The sequence below is a fragment of the Pseudorca crassidens genome, chromosome X (assembly GCF_039906515.1).
Source record: "Pseudorca crassidens isolate mPseCra1 chromosome X, mPseCra1.hap1, whole genome shotgun sequence".
Taxonomy (NCBI): domain Eukaryota; kingdom Metazoa; phylum Chordata; class Mammalia; order Artiodactyla; family Delphinidae; genus Pseudorca; species Pseudorca crassidens.
In genome coordinates, this window is record NC_090317.1 from 40,936,513 (window position 1) to 40,958,551 (window position 22,039).

General features: G+C 37.2%; 1 protein-coding gene across 3 annotated transcripts in view; it reads right to left on the reverse strand.

The window, feature by feature from the left end:
* Positions 1-22,039, reverse strand: part of NRK (Nik related kinase) — a 166,860-nt gene that overhangs the window by 139,811 nt on the left and 5,010 nt on the right. For all 3 annotated transcript variants that reach the window (XM_067722527.1, XM_067722526.1, XM_067722525.1), the window contains exon 2: positions 19,591-19,656. In XM_067722527.1, the coding sequence (XP_067578628.1) occupies positions 19,591-19,656 (66 nt within the window). The remainder of the gene's footprint in view (positions 1-19,590; positions 19,657-22,039) is intronic.

The window sequence follows — 22,039 nt, forward strand, 5'->3', positions numbered from 1 at the left end:
GGCTGTGCCAAAGACACTACAGCAAACTACAGTACCCCAAGAAAAAATATACTCTTTCAAGCTTCTTAAATGACTCATTCAGCAGAAAGTAATTAAAAAAAAAGTAAGGCTAATATTTCCATCCTTTGGAAATATTTATCTCTACACAGTGCCACCTTTTTCTAATAGTCAGAGTAGAAATTTACTTAGGTGGCATAATTTTTTTTTTTTTAGGTGGCATAATTTTTAAAGGCCAACCTGTCTCCAGCACTGGCTTAACAGGGTGTCATTAGTCAATCCTTTCCATCAAGGCACATCTGCAGACAGCCCCTATTAAAATATGTCATTTGGGAGGGGGTCACTTTTGTACACATCTTTTTAGTCCCACAAGAAATTGTGCCAAGCACCCACATGTAGAAGGTATTCTGCTAGTCCCAAAGAGATTATAAAGGTGATTCAGATAGATTTTTCTGGACACACCTAATTTTTTCATAGCACGTACTTGTAGAATGACAACGATGATAATAAAATGAGAAAATGAATGTAGGCAATAGAAAACATACTAAGACATTTACATTGAATTTTTTGCTTGGCATACATTCCTGATGCTCTTTGTGCCTAGTACGTGCAAGGCACTTTATGAGGTGTTCTGGAAGTACAGCCAAAATGAAAATGTCCTGGTCTCTGCCTCTGAAGAAATTTGTGAACTAGTTTTATTTATATATTTATTTATTGTGAACTAGTTTTAAAGACTAATGAATTCTTAGGCATCAACTGCAAGCTTTGGAACTGGTTTTTTTACTGTCATTGCAACACATTATTTTGTGACAAGGTGGGAGGAACTTGGCTGCCTACAAAATTCTTGTAGAGGCTAACCACCAGGAAAGGCTCAAGTTCTGCTAAAACTTGCATCTCCATCTGGAGGGATACTATAAGAAGAATTTTACTTAAGCAGCACACCTGGTATACACCTCCTCATCTTCCTCATCTCAATGCCAAACCTGCCTCCATCTACCTGTTCAACTCTCTTCCTCTGCCAGCCTCTAATCTTCCAAGCTATAGCCACTTAGCCCCTACATGTAATTTATTCCCAGCCTAGACTGTGGGAGAAGTTGTGCTCTTAAGCAGGAAACAAACAATTATTCCTAGAAATGCATCTATTAGATAATACACAGATTATTTTTAATTTGTTAATTTTAAAAATACCCACCAATCAGAAACCAATCATCCACAAAGGAGATCCTGAGGTTCTGTTTCATCTTTGAGAGCCACTAATTTTCAATGATCATTTGTTGCCTCGCCCTTCCCTGGGGCTCCCAGTAGGAGCAGTAAGTGAGGCAAAATACCTCTGGCCCTGCTCACTAGACGAGAGTAAAGCATTAGCAAGCACTTCTTTGCCTTTCTAGGGCTTCTAAGGGTTTGAGTGGGGATTTAGTCATGAGCTTCGAGTGTCCTATAAAGCCCATCTGCTTGCTCCAGTCCACTTCTGGAATTCTACTAAGTCCCTCAGACTAGACTGTGCCTTAGTGCCCATCATGAAAAAAACAAATATGCCAGAGGGACAAATCATAAATAATCGTCATCACTGACCTCAGCTCACCAGTCTCCTGTAAATTTTTATATTTGGGCAGATATATTTTTCAACTGGCTGATCTAGTTTAGTGTTTTTTGACTCTGGCTTGTACCTGTTGATCTGAATATAATGTAGTAGAGTTAGGAACACAGACCTAGTGGCCAGGCAAATTTTGGTTTGACTCCTGACTTTGCAACTTAATAGCTTTGTTCAGTAACTCAAATTTTGGATCCTTAATTTCTTCTTTTATGAGATGGGGGAGATGATGATAACAATGGTACCTACCTCAAAACACTTGTATGAGATATAAATGATAGTGTAAATTAAGCACTAGGCGCAATGTAAGCACTCAGTGAATGTTACCCAGTTTTTCTTTAATGATACCAGTTCTTAGAACACTGAGCTCACTATCTCTAAAGTGACAAACATTTCATTCTCCATCTTTTTTTCTCACTCAATTTGTGTACCAAATAATTTTATTTAATTTTAATTCTTTTCTCAGAGTTAGGAAAAGCTGTCCTTCTCTGAGGACTCTCAGACGTGTCCTTTTTGATCATGGTGGTGTTTTTGTTTTGTTTCTCTTCAGAGTTAATGATTTATACAAAATGTTACTGGCAGTGCTTAGAATGTAATCAATCTTCTTTTCCCTCAGGGGAACCTGAGTAATCCAACCTCCTTTTCCTAGTCATAAAGGAACTCTGCCTATAAATGACATACCTAAAATGAGCTTTATTATTTTTCCAGCACGAATTACACATAAACCACCTCCATATTATTATTTCTCCAATTGAAAAGACACATAATTTATGCCTTATTGTTCCTCTCTCCATGCTCTGCTAGAGGAGGAATACAAATTACTGAGTGTAGCTGAACAGAGAAAAATAAGAGTACTGGTTAAATAACTGCTTAATATTCTGACATTCTTTGATATTTTAGCATTATTTTACTCATAGCCTCTTTATAAGAGCCTGCCTTTAATGTAGCCCCAGCAACATAAAAGTTTAAGAGCTTCCACTTTTGCTTTGGCACCTCCAGAGAGCTACAGTGGCACATTAATTTCTAAATGCTATTTTGGCATCATCTACAAAACTACCTTAGACACAGATACACAAGTATGGTATAATGTTGAAAAGTCCTAAAACCAAGTTAGGGCTCATTGTTATTTTCAAGAGTTAGAAATGCCTAAATGCTATTTTCCAAAGTGTCTGTTTCAAGAAATGTGGAGAGGACCCGGCTAACTAATTTTTTGTGGTCAACTATTAGAGGATCAAGGAAAGAAAGAACTTTTGATCCTTCAACCACCTTCACCGAATTTACTGAAAATCTGACAACAGTGTCATATATACACACACACACACACACACACACAGACACACACACACACGTATATAATATTCTATGTAGTATAAATAGATGGTATGTAGAGCTTAGAGGGGAAGATGGCGGAAGAGTAAGACGCGGAGATCACCTTCCTCCCCACAGATACACCAGAAATACATCTACACATAGAACAACTCCTACAGAACACCTACTGAACGCTGGCAGAAGATCTCAGACCTCCCAAAAGGCAAGAAAGTCCCCACGTACCTGCATACGGCAAAAGAAAAAAGAATAAACAGAGACAAAAGGATAGGGATGGGACCTGCACCAGTGGGAGGGAGCTGTGAGGAGGAAAGGTTTCCACACACTAGGAAGACCCTTCTCGGGCGGAGACTGCGGGTGGCAGAGGGAGGAAGCTTCGGAGCCGCAGAGGAGAGCGCAGCCACAGGGGTGTGGAGGGCAAAGCGGAGAGATTCCCGCACGGAGGATCGGTGCTGACCAGCACTCACCAGCCCGAGAGGCTTGTCTGCTCCCCGCCGGGGTGGGCGGGGCTGGGAGCTGAGGCTCGGGCTTTGGTCGGAGCGCAGGGAGAGGACTGGGGTTGGCGGCGTGAACACAGCCTGCAGGGGGTTAGTGCACCGCGGCTAGCCGGGAGGGAGTCCAGGGAAAAGTCTGGACCTGCCGAAGAGGCAAGAGACTTTTTCTTCCCTATTTCCTGGTGCGCAAGGAGAGGGGATTAAGACGCTGCTTAAAGGAGCTCCAGAGACGGGTGTGAGCCGCGGCTAAAAGCGTGGACCCCAGAGACTGCATGAGACGCTAAGGCTGCTGCTGCCACCACCAAGAAGCCTGTGTGCGAGCACATGTCACTATCCACAACCCCCTTCCAGGGAAACTGTGCAGCCCGCCACTGCCAGAGTCCCGGGATCCAGGGACAACTTCCCTGGGAACGCACGGCACGCCTCAGGCTGCTGCAACATCACGCCGGCCTCTGCCGCCGCAGGCCCGGCCCGCACTCCGTGCCCCTCCCTCCCCCCCGGCCTGAGTGAGCCAGAGCCCCCAAATCAGCTGCTCCTATAACTCCGTCCTGTCTGAGCGAAGAACAGACACCCTCCAGCGACCTACACGCAGAGGCGGGGCCAACTCCAAAGCTGAGCCCCGGGAGCTGTGAGAACAAAGAAGAGAAAGGGAAATCTCTCCCAGCACCCTCAGAAGCAGCAGATTAAAGTTCCACAATCAACTTGATGTACCCTGCATCTGTGGAATAAATGAATAGACAACGAATCATCCCAAATTGAGGAGGTGGACTTTGAGAGCAAGATTTATGATTTTTTCCCCTTTTTGTGAGTGTGTATGTGTATGTTTCTGTGTGAGATTTTGTCTGTATAGCTTTGCTTTCACCATTTGTCCTAGGGTTCTATCCGTCCATTTTTCTTTTTCTTTAAAAAAATTTTTTTTCCTAATAATTAATTTTTATTTTAACAACTTTATCTTACTTTCTTTTACTTTATTTTATCTTCTTTCTTTCTTTCCTTCCTTCCCTCCTTCATTTCTTCCTCTCTCTCTCCCTCCATCCCGCCCTCCTTTCTTTCTTTCTTTCTTCCGTTCTTTCTTTCCTTCTTTCTTTCTACTATTTTCCATTTTATTCTGAGCCGTGTGGATGAAAGGCTCTTGGTGCTAGAGCCAGGAGTCAGTGCTGTGCCTCTCAAGTGGGAGAGCCAACTTCAGGACACTGGTCAACAAGAGACCTCCCAGCTCCACATAATATCAAATGGTGAAAATCTCCCAGAGATCTTCATCTCAACACAAGCACCCAGCTTCACTCAACGACCAGCAAGCTACAGTGCTGGACAACCTATACCAAGCAACTAGCAAGACAGGAACACAAACCCACCCATTAGCAGAGAGGCTGCCTAAATCATAATAACTCCACAGACACCCCAAAACACACCACCAGACATGGACCTCCCCATCAGAAAGACAAGATCCAGCCTCATCCTCCAGAACACAGGCACTAGTCTCCTCCGCCAGGAAGCCTACACAACCCACTGAACCAACTTTAGCCACTGGGTACAGACACCAAAAACAACGGAAACTATGAACCTGCAGCCTGCAAAAAGGAGACCCCAAGCACAGTAAGATAAGCAAAATAAGAAGACAGAAAAACACAGAGCAGATGAAGGAGCAAGGTAAAAACCCACCAGACCTAACAAATGAAGAAGAAATAGGCAGTCTACCTGAAAAAGAATTCCGAATATTGATATAAAGATGATGCAAAATCTTGGAAATAGAATATACAAAATGCAAGAAATATTTAACAAGGACCTAGAAGAACTAAAGATGAAACAAACAACGATGAACAACACAATAAATGAAATTAGAAACACTCTAGAAGGGATCAATAGCAGAATAACTGAGGCAGAAGAACGGATAAGTGACCTGGAAGATAAAATAGTGGAAATAACTACTGCAGAGCAGAATAAAGAAAAAAGAATGAAAAGAACTGAGGACAGTCTAAGAGACCTCTGGGCCAACATTAAATGCAACAATATTCGAATTATAGGGGTTCCAGAAGAAGAAGAGAAAAAGAAAGGGACTGAGAAAATATTTGAAGAGATTATGGTTGAAAACTTCCCTAATATGGAAAAGGAAATAGTTAATGAAGACCAGGAAGCATAGAGAGTCCCATACAGGATAAGTCCAAGGAGAAATAGGTCAAGACACATATTAATCAAACTGTCAAAAATTAAATACAAGGAAAACATATTAAAAGCAGCAAGGGAAAAACAACAAATAACACACAAGGGAATGCCCATAAGGTTAACACCTGGTCTTTCAGCAGAAACTTTGCAAGCCAGAAGGCACTGGCAGGACATATTTAAAGTGATGAAGGAGAAAAACCTACAAACAAGATTACTCTACCCAGCAAGGATCTCATTCAGATTTGATGGAGAAATTAAAAGCTTTACAGAGAAGCAAAAGCTGAGAGAGTTCAGCACCACCAAACCAGCTTTACAACAAATGCTAAAGGAACTTCTCCAGGCAAGAAACATAAGAGAAGGAAAAAACCTACAATAACAAACTCAAAACAATTAACAAAAAGGGAATAAGAACATAAATATCGATAATTACCTTAAATGTAAATGGACTAAATGCTCCCACCAAAAGACACAGATTGGCTGAATGGATACAAAAACAAGACCCATATATATGCTGTCTACAAGATACCCACTTCAGACATAGAGACACATACAGACTGAAAGTAAGGGGATGGAAAAAGATATTCCATGCAAATGGAAACCAAAGGAATGCTGGAGTAGCAATTCTCATATCAGACAAAGTAGACTTTAAAATAAAGACTATTAGAAGAGACAAAGTAGGACACTACATAATGATCAAGGGATTGATCCAAGAAGAGGATATCACAATTGTAAATATTTATGCACCCAACATAGGAGCACCTCAATACATAAGGAAAATACTAACAGCCATAGAAGGGGACATCGACAGTAACACATTCTTAGTAGGGGACTTTAACACCCCACTTTCACCAATGGTAAGATCATCCAAAATGAAAATAAATAAGGAAACACAAGCTTTAAATGATACATTAAACAAGATGGACTTAATTGATATTTATAGGACATTCCATCCAAAAACAACAGAATATATATTTTTCTCAAGTGCTCATGGAACATTCTCCAGGATAGATCATATCTTGGGTCACAAATCAAGCCTTGGTAAATTTAAGAAAATTGACATTGTATCAAGTATCTTTTCCGACAACAACACTATGAGACTAGACATCAATTACAGGAAAAGATCTGTAAAAAATACAAACAAATGGAGGCTAAACAATACACTACTTCATAACGAAGTGATCACTGAAGAAATCAAAGAGGAAATCAAAAAATACCTAGAAAGAAATGACAATGGAGACACAACGACCCAAAACCTATGGGATGCAGCAAAAGCAGTTCTAAGAGGGAAGTTTATAGCAATACAATCCTTCCTTAAGAAACAGGAAACATCTCGAATAAACAACCTAACCTTGCAACTGAAGCAATTAGAGAAAGAAGAACAAAAAACCCCAAAGTTACCAGAAGGAAAGAAATCATAAAGATCAGATCAGAAATAAATGAAAAAGAAATGAAGGAAATGATAGCAAATATGAATAAAACTCAAAGCTGATTCTTTGAGAAGATAAACAAAATTGATAAACTATTAGCCAGATTCATCAAGAAAAAAAGGTAGAAGACTCATATCCATAGAATTAGAAATGAAAGAGGCGAATTAACAACTGGCACTGCAGAAATACAAAAGATCATGAGAGATTACTACAAGCAACACTATGCCAGTAAAATGGACAACCTGGAAGAAATGGACAAATTCTTACAAATGCACAACCTGCCAAGACTGAATCAGGAAGAAATAGAAAATATGAACAGACCAATCACAAGCACTAAAATTGAAACTGTGATTAAAAATCTTCCAACAAACTAAAGCCCAGGACCAGATGGCTTCACAGGCGAATTCTATCAAACATTTAGAGAAGAGCTAACACCTATCCTTCTCAAACTCTTCCAAAATATAACAGAGGGAGGAACACTTCCAAACTCATTCTACGAGGCCACCATCAACTTGATACGAAAACCAGACAAGGATGTCACAAAGAAAGAAAACTACAGGCCAATATCACTGATGAACATAAATGCAAAAATCCTCAACAAAATACTAGCAAACAGAATCCAACAGCACATTAAAAGGATCATACACCATGATCAAGTGGGGTTTATTCCAGGAATGCAAGGATTCTTCAATATACGCAAATTAATCAACGTGATACACCATATTAACAAATTGAAGGAGAAAAACCATAGGATCATGTCAATAGATGCAGAGAAAGCTTTTGACAAAATTCAACACTGATTTATGATAAAAATCCTCCAGAAAGTAGGCATAGAGGGAACTTTCCTCAACATAATAAGGGCCATATATGACAAACCCACAGCCAACATCATTCTCAATGGTAAAAAACTGAAACCATTTCCACTAAGATCAGGAACAAGACAAGGTTGCCCACTCTCACCACTCTTATTCAATATAGTTTTGGAAGTTTTAGCCACAGCAATCAGAGCAGAAAAGGAAATAGAAGGAATCCAAATCAGAAAAGAAGAAGTAAAGCTGTCACTGTTTGCAGATGACATGATACTATACATAGAAAATCCTAAAGATGCTACCAGAAAACTACTAGAGATAATCAATGAATTTGGTAAAGTAGCAGGATACAAAATTAATGCACAGAAATCTCTGGCATTCCTATACACTAATGATGAAAAATCTGAAAGTGAAATCAAGAAAACACTCCCATTTACCACTGCAACAAAAAAGTAAAATATCTAGGAATAAACCTACCTAAGGAGACAAAAGACCTGTATGCAGAAAATTATAAGACACTGATGAAAGGCATTAAAGATGATCCAAATAGATGGAGAGATATAACATGTTCTTGGATGGGAAGAATCAACATTGTGAAAATGACTCTACTACCCAAAGCAATCTACAGATTCAATGCAATCCCTATCAAACTACCACTGGCGTTTTTCACAGAACTAGAATAAAAAATTTCACAATTTGTGTGGAAACACAAAAGACCCCGAATAGCCAAAGCAATCTTGAGAACGAAAAATGGAGCTGGAGGAATCAGGCTCCCTGATTTCAGACTATACTACAAAGCCACAGTAATCAAGACAGTATGGTACTGGCACAAAAACAGAAAGATAGATCAATGGAACAGGATAGAAAGCCCAGAGATAAACCCACGCACATATGGTCACCTTGTCTTTGATAAAGGAGGCAGGAATATACAGTGGAGGAATGATAGCTTCTTCAGTAAGTGGTGCTGGGAAAACTGGACAGGTACATGTAGAAGTATGAGATTAGATCACTCCCTAACACCATACACAAAAATAAGCTCAAAATGGATTAAATCCCTAAATGTAAGGCCAGAAACTCTCAAACTGTTAGAAGAAAACATAGGCAGGACACTATGACATAAATCACAGCAAGATCCTTTTTGAAACATCTCCTGGAGAATGGAAATAAAAACAAAAATAAACAAATGGGACATTCAAAGCTGTTGCACACAAAGGAAACCATAAACAAGACCAAAAGACAACCCTCAGGATGGGAGAAAATATTTGCAAATGAAGCAACTGACAAAGGATTTCTTTACAATTTATAAGCAGCTCATGCAGCTCAGTAACAAAATAACAAACAACCCATTCCAAAAATGGGCAGAAGACCTAAATAACATTTTTCCAAAGAAGATATACAGACGGCCAACAAACACATGATAGAATGCTCAACATCATCAATCATTAGAGAAATGCAAGTCAAAACTACAATGAGATATCACGTCACACCAGTCAGAATGGCCATTATCAAAAAATCTAGAAACAATAAATGCTGGAGAGGGTGTGGAGAAAAGGGAACACTTTTGTACTGCTGGTGGGAATGTGAATTGGTACAGCCACTATAGAGAACAGTATGGAGGTTCCTTAAAAAACTAAAAATAGAACTACCATATGACCCAGAAATCCCACTACTGGGCAAATGCCCTGAGAAAACCATAATTCAAAAACAGTCATGTACCAACATGTTCATTGCAGCTCTATTTACAATAGCCAGGAGATGGAAACAACCTAAGTGTCCATCATCGGATGAATGGAGAAAGAAGATGTGGCACATATATACAATGGAATATTACTCAGCCATAAAAATAAATGAAATTGAGCTATTTGTAATGCGGTGGATGGACCTAGAGTCTGTCATACAGAGTGAAGTAAGTCAGAAAGAGAAAGACAAATACTGTATGCTAACACATATATATGGAATTTAAGAAAAAAATGTCATGAAGAACCTAGGGGTAAGACAGGAATAAAGACACAGACCTACTAGAGAATTGACTTGAGGAAATTGGGAGGGGGAAGGGTAAGCTGTGACAATGTGAGAGAGTGGCGTGGCCATATATACACTACCAAACGTAAAATAGATAGCTAGTGGGAAGCAGCAGCATAGCACAGGGAGATCAGCTTGGTGCTTTGTGACCACCTAGAAGGGTGGGATAGGGAGGGTGAGAGGGAGGGAGACGCAAGAGGGAAGAGATATGGGAACATATGTATATGTATAACTGATTCTCTTTGTTATAAAGCAGAAACTAACACACCATTGTAAAGCAATTATACTCCAATAAATATGTAATAAAAAATGAACAAAGTAGTGGTACCGACAACAACAAGGATGAATCTCAAATGCATCATGCTAAGTGAAAGAAGCTAGACTTAAAAGGATAAATATGTGTGCATCTAATTATAGGACATTCTGGAAAACGCAAAACTATGGGGATGGAAAACAGACCACTAGTTGCCAGTGGCTGGAGTTGAGGAAGGGTTGGCTACAGAGGGGCATCAGGAGGTATTTTGGGGGGTGATGGAACTGTTCCATATCTTGATTGTCAAAATAAACTGTATGCCCCCTCAAAAATATATATGGTATGTATATACATATATTTGCATTTTGTGTATATATGTATATACAAACATATATGTATGTATATACATATATACATTTATATGTATATATTATACATATATAAATGTACATATATATACATATATATGTACATTTATATGTATATTCCTATACATAAATGTACATATATAGTTTATATAAATATATTCATATATATGCAAAATAAAACAAAACTTGATTTTCAATATATTAGACAAAGAGCACATTAGTATTTTTAGCAATACTCCCAGCACTCTTTAAAATGGGCTTTTTCACATAAATTTTCCTAGGACTGATATATTTAAAACATCTTTAAGTGTAAAATTGAAGCATCAATTTTGTAATTTTGTATATCAATTTTTAAAAATTTATTTTAAAAAAATTATTGGAGTAGAGTTGCTTTATAATATTGTGTTAGTTTCTACTGCACAGCACAGTTAGCTATACATATACATATATCCCCTCTTTTCTGTATTTCCTTCCCATTTAGGTCACCACAGAGCAGTGAGTAGAGTTCTCATTAATTATCAATTTTATGCATAGTATCAATAGTGTATATATGTCAATCCCAATCTCCTAATTGTACGCCAATTTTTAAGTAACTGCATTATTTCCCACACAGAGATTTATATTTTATTAAAAATCTATAATTGGGATGCTTTTATCTGATTGAACAAAGCCACCATGCTATAGTTTATTAGTCTTGGCTTTTGTTTAGAAATATGTATTTGTCTCCATTCATTTAAATTTGTCTTTTCTGCTCATAAAACCCATTTATAAAATCAACTGGATTAAGTATATGAAGATATGAAGACATGAGACCATGATTTTTGTATTACCCCAACACACCAAATATAGAATTTCAATTTCTCCCCATATATATCTGTGAACTTATTAAATAGATGTGTAGTTGTGAAAATTTTTTATTGTGGCCTCCAGAGAGCACAAATTCTACATACGACTTTTATTTTTACCTTTCATTTCTATCATGCTATTGCTTCCCTCAAGTTTTATCAGGAGGCAGAAGTAAATTTTGGTATAACACAAAAAGAAAAAGACAAGCCTACAACTCAGAGACTGGGTTATATTCCACAGTTGGAGAGATGTCATGGACATGATAGAAATATTCCATTTTCTCCAAGGCCGCTAAGCCTCAGCACTTTCCACTAATTTGGTCCCCTGAGTCTCAATTTATTTAGTGTATGTTGTTTCTTTCACCCCCATTGCAAATATTCAAACTCAGTTTTCTTGTTGAGGAAAAACTTGTTCCTGGAGGGTGAGTTAGAAGGTTCATTAGACTTTCCACATCCAAAAAAAAAAAAAAAAGGACATCCCTATGTTCTCCCTCCTTTTGCCCAATTTCACCCTGGCACTCCCTTTCCTTTCTGTTACTCATCACTCCCTCCTTAATATAGAGCTACAGTCATAGGGAAAATAACTTCCTTCTTTAAGTCTACTAAAACTAAATCAATAAAAATGACCATCCCCCCAAAAAAAATGGTTTCTGGTAATTCTAACTAACACCTAGTACTTAATATATTGCTTGGGACACAGTGAACATTCGATAAATATTTTTTAATTGTATTATGGAAAATTAAACATTCAAAGCAATGCTTTTATTTAATGGATAAATTGATGTTTCCTATGCTAGAGAAGCCAGAGGATTACTTAAGAAAGACCAACCTCTACTTTTGAGGCATATAATCACAAGGGGGTGATGTCATAGGAAGAAGGAGGAACCAAGAGAGGGATCTGGTCTTATGGTACTGCACCAGGAAGGCACAACAGCCTCGTAAGCCTGTGGCCTCAACTCAGCTTCAGCTTCAGTTCCTGATTCTGAGGCTTGCAATGTATAATGAAATGCACAGTGTTATGCACTTTATGGGTGCTTAAGCAATATTTGTTGGCTGACTTAATTGAGCTATATTTGCAAAATGGCAAGGATGTGAGGAAACTTTCCTACCTAAAAAGAAAGCATTCACAGTGCTAGACATTTGTTAGGCAAATAAACAGTATAATTTCAGCCTAAAAGGAAAAATATTCAAACCCCTATCCAATAGGCCTAGTGGCTAGGCAATCCAAATGTCAGCACCATGTTTCTGAAACTTAATTTAAAATATCATAAATTGTATGTCATCAACTTTGAGGACGTTTCTTTCCTGCCTTTCTGTTCCCGTTCCCTGTCCTAACTGCAAATCCAGAAAACGTAACTAGTAAACCTAAATATCACCTGTCTGGTGAGATTTCCAAGTAAAAGCAATGTGTCAAGCAGTGATTTAAAAAAAATCAAACTTAACAGGGACGCATTGGACAGTGTTTTAAAAAGAAATTACCGTATTCAACAGTACACTTCCAGAGAGCAATAGATTCAGGAATTTGCTCATCATTGTAATGACACACCTTCTATATCTGACTTAATCTGCTGAGTGCCAAGGGGCAGATGACCCCTCTAATATATATCAAGGACAGATGGTTACTTATGCCCAGGGTATGTTTTTAAGTTTTAGGACAATAATATATTTGGCCCAGTCCCTTCCTTCCACCAGCATTAACTGAGTTCCAACTAGGCATCAGGGACGTGTGAAAATTAAGCTCTAGATCCAACTGTAAAGTTTTACCCTATTTCAGGTGAATTTTTCCTTTGCTTGAAACAGTTGCCTTGAACCTTTTCCCACTTCTTTTTCTGCCTTCACCACCTGCAAATGGCAACGTGGGAATAGGTGATTAAAGTTAGAAGTACAGTCAAGACGTCATGAAGGGCAAGGCAAACTGGTTCACTCTGGCGATTCAGTTCATTGTCTTACCCCAATAGTATTCTGCTTAAGAAAATGCTGTTAGATAACAGTAACACAGTTTTACCTTTGCATTGGGCATCATAGTAGTTACTGAGATAAATATTAGGTCTTGCTAGCAGGTAGTAAAGTGGACGAAAGAATGGAAAAACATGATGAGAATCATTTTATTTGGTGAAATGAGGAACTACTTCACCTAATAGCCAATAATCAACTTCTATTTTGCAAGGTGGTGAAAGAACTATAAGCTAGTTATTATTATGCTGGTGACAGTAAGAATAAGAATAGTTTACATTCTTGAGTTCCAGGCACTGTGCTAGGTGTATTGTTGAAGAGCCAGAAGAACGCTGGAGATTATCTAACGAAACACATTTATTTTATACTTGAGGAAACAGGCCCAGAAAAGTCAATTTATAAGTATTGTGTCAGTTAATGGGAGAGTCAGGTTGCCACTCACTGAGCCAACCTAAGGTGCTTTGGTCTCTTTCTTAATATTTCATAAAATAACTGTGGTCTCTCCGTGTATATTGCTCTTCAGGAAATTGTTTATTTTTTAAATAGTAACATTAAAAACAAGTTTCAAACTATTTTCTTTTTGTTAATTTGGTCTCACATGGGCAAATTCTAATTCAAATGACAATTCTTAAGCTATGAGACTAGCATCTAAAAGTGAAGAGGAAACTACGTTTTATAACTCTACTAGAGGAAAAAAAGAAAGAGCAGTACTTTCTCCTAAAAAGAGAGAGAAAAATAAAACCCACAATTTTAAGTGAGGTTTGTACTGGCAGGAGGTGGGAGAGGGTAGAAAGACAGGCATTTAATTAGAAGAAAAAGAAGGAAAGGAAAAGGGTTTCAATATGGAATGTGCAACTCAGCCTTCATTTCAACGTGCACAGACCTCAGTAGATAGCTGGAAACCTGCCAGAGAACGAGGCCTTGGAAACAAGCTGGAAGACATTGGAGAGACTTTAACCAAAACAAACACCAGCAGGGGATGTGGTTGGCAGAGCTGAAAAAGCAAAGGACTCTATGAGTCACTCTGACATTAATTTTGAATGGTATCATGCTTCCATTTTGTTATACAGGGTATCTATACAGAATTGTATATGTATGTGTGTATATATATATATATATAAAATATACATACACACATACATATATATTATTTAGGTAAAGAACATGTAACATTACAGTCATTAGAAATATACAATTAAAAAATATAGAGTAGAAAAGTACATCCAGTATCTCACTATTCTAACCATTTAATTCACCATTTTTCATGTGCAAGTTTTAACAGAACTGTAAGAGTATACAAATAATATGCAATACTTTACTAAATATCATAAACATAGTTCTATGCTGCTAGATACCTTCATAAACATTGCTTTTCAGAGAAATAATATATTAACTGAGATAATTTACTTCATTTAATTTTTTACTATTTAGTGTTTTGCTGAATTTGTCTTCCTACAAGTAATAGGAACAGTGATAATGATATCAGTAGCTATCTTTTAAGGATAGCTACCATGTGCCAAGTGCTTTATATGCATTGTTTTTAAATTTTATAAAATCTTGCAAGGTAGGTATTATTAGCTCCATTTTATAAATAAGGAAATTTATACTCAGAAGTTAAGTGACTTGCTCAAGGTCATAGCTAATTAATGGCCAAGTAAGCACTGAATTAAGTCTGTCTTGTTCCAAAGCAGGTCCACTTTTCACCACAAAATGCCACCTTTCTGCTAAAATGAATATATGCTTTTTCTATATTTTTGTATTTATCATAGATTTCCAGAGGCGGAATTATTGGTATAAAGAGTATGAACATTTTAAAAGCATTTACTACATACTCAAGGTTGTTTTCCATGAAGGAGGTATTTATATAAAGTGCCACTATCCCAAAAATTTTTACAGAAGGAAATAAATTTGAGGGAGAAAAAAGAGGTTACATCAATGAGTGACAAAGGAAAATCTGTCTAATGTAAATAAAGCATCTGTAATCATTCACCTTCTGTAACACAGAGGTTTCTAGTTTGAAGATCTGATGGTAGGAAGTGTTCTCTATCTCTGGATGTGAATAGGTACATATACAAGTCTTAGGAATTATAAATGTGTACAGGACATAGCATATAGTAGATGCTTCATGAAGGTTCAATTTGACATGGACTTCTGGCTCCTGATGAAGATGTGGAAAGCTGAAAGGAGTGCCACCTCCACCCTAACAACAATCAAAACATGAATAACCTACGAAATCATTACTTTTCTTGAACCCAGAGAGAAGTCTCAAGGCAACCAGCCAGTCTGAAGTCTGAAAAAAGACAAGCACTTGCAGGGAGAGATGGGACATGAGCACTGGCTCACCCGTGGCTACAGAGGGAAGACAGGATCACATAGAAGCTGGTATAAAGAATTCTGCTGAACATGGATGGACCTGGAGATTATCATACTAAGTGAAGTAAGTCAGACAGAGAAAGACAAATATCACATGATATCACTTATATGCAGAATCTAAAAAAATGATACAAATGCACTTATTTACAAAACAGAAACAGACTCACAGACATAGACAATGAACTTATGGTTACCAGTGGGGGAAGCGTGGAGGGGAGGGACAGATTGGGAGTTTGGGACTGACATGTACACACTGCTATATTTAAAATAGATAACCAACAAGGACCTACTGTATAGCACAGGGAACACTGTTCAATATTCTGAAGTGACCTAAATGGGAAAATAATTTTAAAAAGAATAGCTATGTGTATATGTATAACTGAATCACTTTGCTGTACACCTGAAACTAACACAACATTGTTGATCAACTGTTTCAATAAAAAATAAAAATTAAAAAAAAGAATTCTGCTGAATTTTTAATGAACTGCTAAAGGCCAAGTATGGGCTAGCATAAGAGTACAGTACGCTCATGAGCCACAGATACAAGAGGAATACATGCACAGTCATAAGCTTTTCTCCACAGATTTCTGGTACTGACCTGATGGAGAGAAGAAGCCCTTGCAGTAGGAAAAGCGTGAAACCATGTGCAATTTCTCTCCCCGCCCCCCATGGAATAAAAGCCCTAAGCCTTAGGGGAAGGGCACATCAAACCCTATTCCCCGCAGGGTGCAGAGGAAGACCTGATATAGCTGGGGGAAATGTAAAAAAAAAAAATAATTCACTCCTCTATTTCTGGGGGGTAGCGCAGGAATTAGTCCTGGGTCCAAAACATTTAGGATGTCTTACCACTAATAGAGGGGCAGGGTAAATAAGAAAGTCTCACTCTCATGACCTAGAAGCACAGTATCTGCCTAAGACTGGGGTTGAATCAGGAAAACAGAGAACTCCCTGCCCCACACCATCAGGCTAACAAGCACTTAAAGAAGCGATAGCAGTATACCACTAGGGGAGGCAGGAGAGCATTGAGCGAGAATCTGAAGCACAGAAGCACGAGGAAGAAGCTCAGAGAAACCCGAGGACGGTAAATACCCCACCAAACACACACACACACACACACACACACACACACACAATAAAAACAAAACCCCTAGACATTTCATATTTAAACTGCTGAAAAACAAAGATAAGGAGAAAAATCTTAAAGGCAGCCAGAAGATAGAAGGAGGAACGAAAATGACAACGGACTTCAGAAACTATGCAAGCCAGAAGACAATAGAGTGTTATCTTTAAAGTGCTGAAAGAAACTACAGTAACTGTCAACCCCAAATTCTATATCCAGTGTAAATATCTTTTAAAAATGAAGAAGTAAGGACTTCTCACACTAAAGCAGAGACTTCATTACCAGAAGCCCTGCACTAAAAGAAATGTTAGAGGAAGTTCTTCAGGCTTAAAGAGTATCGTACCCAGATAGAAACTTGGATTTACCCAACGAAATGAAGATTCCAGAAATAGCTCAAATGAGTATAAATATAAATTTTTCTTCTTTTTAAATTGCTCTAAAAGATAACTGACTAAAGAAAAAGTAGTAGTATTGAGTAGAGGGAAAATAGTAGTAGTAGTGTAGGTTCATATCATACCTAAGAGCAAAATGTATAACAACCATAAGCATAGTACACAAACTAGGACACCACACAGTGAAGTGGTAGAATACTACTTGAAGGTATACTGTGTAATTTAAGATGTATATTGAAAAGTCTTGATTGTGGTGGTAGTTACACGTCTGGACATGTTTGTCCAAACTCATAAAATTCTACACTTAAAAGGATGAATTTACCAAGTGTAAACTATACCTAAATAAGCCCTAGTTTATTTATTTTTTTAAAGATTTTTTTGATGTGGACCATTTTAAAAGTCTTTATTGAATTTGTTACAATATTGCTTGTGTTTTCTGTTTTGGTTTTTTTTGGCCACAAGGCATGTGGGATCTTAGCTCCCCAACCAGGGATCGAACCCACACCCCCTGAATTGGAAGGCGAAGTCCTAACCACTGGACTGCCAGGGAAGTCCCCTAAGCCCTAGTTTTTTAAAAAAGAGAATTATCATGCACAACTCACCTTTTTACCCTCTTGACTTTTCTTCTTATGGCATCACAATTCTGATGACTGCTGATGAGAAACCATCTTTTTGTGTTATCTAGCCTTACCTTTGTTTTTTGCCTTATATAACTGAGGTTTTTACTCCTAATATCTGATGGTGGAGAGAGCTCTATACCTTCAAATCAAGCCAAGTATACACACGCGCGCACACACACACACACACACACACACACACTTAACTACACACCCCTCAGGAATTAAAATGTGCGTGGAGCCATGGAAATTATAAATGTGCCATAAAGAAGAGAAACTTCTATGTATAAGGTGTAGGTATCTATGCACAAAGTGGCAAAATTTGCTTAGATCACACAAATGTTAACTAATCATTCAGTCTAGAATGCAATTGAAGTAACAGAAACAATATATTTGTGTCTGTATCACATTTCCGTCTATAGCTTATTGTTTCTGTTAATAGGTCAGGTCAAAATGGCTTGAAAAAACTTTTGTCATGAATATTGATACTCTCTCTGTTCCTTATACTCACCAAGGTTCTTTCTGCTTTTAGGATCCTTCCACAATGCTATTTCTCCTACTCAAAGTCTGTGCTTTAGGCACATTTGCGCAACTTTTAAAGATCTCCCCACCCTACCTGGGTAGATGAATTTAAAAAATAAGCTACTTCTGGGCAGATGCAGCCCTAAGGTTACAAGGCTTGGCAGGCAGAGGGCACCTTTGTCTGAACTAGAAAGAGGCCCCTTCCACTGGACCCATTTCAAGACACGTCTACACAACCCATACATAGAGGACCGGTGGTCAGTCGACAGTAAGGATCAGCCTAGGGACAGTGATCTGGTTTTTGAGGGACATTCCTGGGGAAGAGGAACCCTGCATTTGTACATAACATTATACAAGGTTGAGAAAATGTCTATTCACCATATTAGAGAGTGAGGGAAGGGCACCTGATCAAGGTGATAGGGCCACTAAAGCACCCCCCATCTCCAATCCAGCCCTTACCACTGCCCCTGCTCTACCTAGAATGAATCAACATCATCCTCTACAACCATACCTTTGCTTGGTTATCTCATATTTGTCCTCCTGATGTCATTTTAACAGTGATTCCCCCAGGGAGCCTGACTTTCAATCTAAATTAAGCCCCTCGTTCTTTACTTTTATATCACTATGAATTTTCTTACAGAAATATATTACAATTGCAATTATATAGTTATTCCTGTGCTTACTTATATATTTGCCTCCTCCAAGCCCCCACGCACCCACACACAAATACACACATTTAATCACTTACATATTTCTAGACCATAAACCCTGGAAGAGTAGGGACTATCTGTTTTGTTCACCACTTAAGACTATCACAGTGCCTGGAATATATTTTATGCTTAATAAATATCATTAAACAAATGCAGAGATTTTCTTGTTAGATTATTTGGGAAGCTATCACATACGTGTGCACATTCATGTACATAGTATGATATAGAATGCTATGGAAACTTTTTGTAACATTCAGCTTAAAAGTTGAATGTCAGTAATTAGAATGGTATGGACATATAATATCAAACAAGTGATATTTTTATTTGAGTACATATTATTTGAATTAGTTCTCTTTTCCTTTAGTGATTTTATTAATTTTCTGCTAATAATGTTTAGATCTTATGTTTTGTTGGTTGGTTCACTATAGCTTTCCAATCCATTTTTTCGTAATAATTCTCACAGTTGTCACTGAGCTATCTTAATTTGATCGTTCTCTCAAAGTGAAATATGTTTTGGCATTATTTGATTTGCAGTGTAGGGTTTCGACTTAACAATCATTTTTGTTATTAGAAAATGCAGAATGAATACCTAATGTAACTCCACTTACCAAATAGATTCTGCCATAAGTACCAAGGCCAATGGTTTTATCCAGTGAGAATATTCCAGTGGGATCCTGCAAAAATGTAGGATAAAACTTTTCAATTTTCTTGGAAAAACAGCCAAGCATTAAATTATCTAGAGTGGAATTTCTAATCTGTCTTGTTCCTTTAGAATTTCCATGGGAAGAACCTAAGTATTATTTACCAAAAGCATAGCGTTGTCACAATCTCCCTGGACTGAGTGTAGTCATTTATAAAAAAGAAGCAATGGTGTGAACATTAACTGTATAATTATCATAAAACTGTAAAATGCATACAATTATGTCTAGTTGAGGCATATTCATAAGTTAATTAGAAAGGCTATTAAAAGTAGAACTAAATTAATTTACTTGCAATTGAAATACTCTTTTGATATCCATCTTTTGAGTGCTAACCAGACAGGCAGAAAGTTTACCATATGGCAATGGTAATATTGAGTAGATATGTAATGATGAGTAGGTACTGGCTACAAAGTCTAGATTGTTTATATAATAGTAATTCTTAAGAAAGAATATTGCCTCTAAATATAAATAACAAAATAACATCATGGTATTAAAAGAGCATCATTTTTTTAAAAAAAACTAGACAATATAACATGTTTATCAGCAGATTCTTAAGGCTTCCATATTTATCCTTAAACATTGTTTCCTTACCTTAAAATATGGATATTCATTTCTTGTTCACCACAAAACATGGTTTCTTGAATTTTATCACTATTTAAACTCTTACTCTAGCAGCTTATTTTGCTATTTTAGCAAAAGAGATATGAAGTATGAGTAGATGCCAATTTATGCACAAAGTAATAGGAGCACTGGCAAATTCTTGGAAATTCACATGCCTTATAGAAAGCACATTTTATATATACAAACTTTGTATAACTTTGTTTAAAAATATTTTTATCACTGTGACAAATGTGAGCTAAACAGAAAAACTATTGAGCAAATGCAATGTATATGACAAATTATAGATTCCTTTAAACTGGTGTGATATTTGTTTAATCTAGCAAAAGTGTCATAGGAAAATGACACAGCTCTGGGATTACTTCAGTCAATAAGTATTCAACTGGACAGAGTCAGGAGACTAAAGTTATAGCCCCAGTTCTGCCATTAATTAACTATATGACTTTGTGTAAGTTATTTACTCTCTCTGGGACTCAGTTTTCACATATATAAAATAAAGGTGCTGTGTTAAGTGATTTCCTAGCTCTAAAATTCTTTAGAAAAAAATCAGATTCTGACATTCTAAAATCCAGATGTTTCCAATGCATTGATATGACAATTGTTAGCAGCCTACTTTCTTAAAATTAGCATTAAACTCAATGTCACAATATGCACAGTATTACTGTAGGAAAATATTTCAGGGAACATACTCCCAATGAAAATACAAATTTTTTTTTAATGATAATTTTGAGGATTCAAGAAAACTAAAAATAGATTGTTATAGTGGACTTTGATAATAGGCATATCATTGCTGTTATAATTCATTGAAAAATTTATGGGAAAAAGCCAACAAAGAAGTTCCTAAGGTTTGGCTTGAAGAGTTTATCAATTTAGCATATTTCTTTAAAGGAGATCTTTGAGGAACTTATATGAGACATTATTAATTCTGGAGAAACAGTCTCTGGTCATCTGTCAAAAGAATCAAATATGTTAGCTGATTCCTATCGGTAAACCATTCTTTGTTACAGTTGAGGCTGCATTTTAGCTAAAAACAAACAAACAAAACCCCAATATCATATATCAGAGAATTACTGTATTATCTGAACAAGTTTATTTCCGAATCTTTGAGCACGGTCTTTAATTTCTGTAATCCTTTTTCTAGCCCTCAATAATGTAAGTACTTTACTCATATTTGAACCCAGGTATCTACCTACTCAAAAAAGACACCAAGGAAATGAACGGGACAACAAAATGCCGGTGGAATTCTTGAAGGCCTTATTTTATCTATATTCATGTTGTTTGGAAAATTTTTCCTGCTCACAAATGACCAGAACATCTTAATTCTCCTCATGCTCACATTTAATAAAAAAAAGGTTTTTAAAAACTTTTTTTCTGTTCTTAAAGGCAGCTCATTTTAGTATTCATCTAAGACTATTTTTTTCATTAGTTTTATGTAATATTTTTTGTTTCCATCTCCACACTAATCTCTTTCAAGACTAAATGATTGTCAAACTCGGCAAAAAGAGGAAGGGAACTATGCTAATTACTAGAGTAATATTACTCAATTTCTTGTATCAGATTTTCCACTGAATTATAGTCAGAGAAAGCTTATTCTGGGCTCCCAAAGAAGGAAGTATTGAGAAGTCAACTTTTTTTGGTCACTGTGAAATTTAAAGTCCTCACCAAGGGGGTCTCTATGATTACTTGGTCTTCTCCTCTGCCCTGCTACTCGGAGATAAGAAAACCAGAAGAGGAAAGA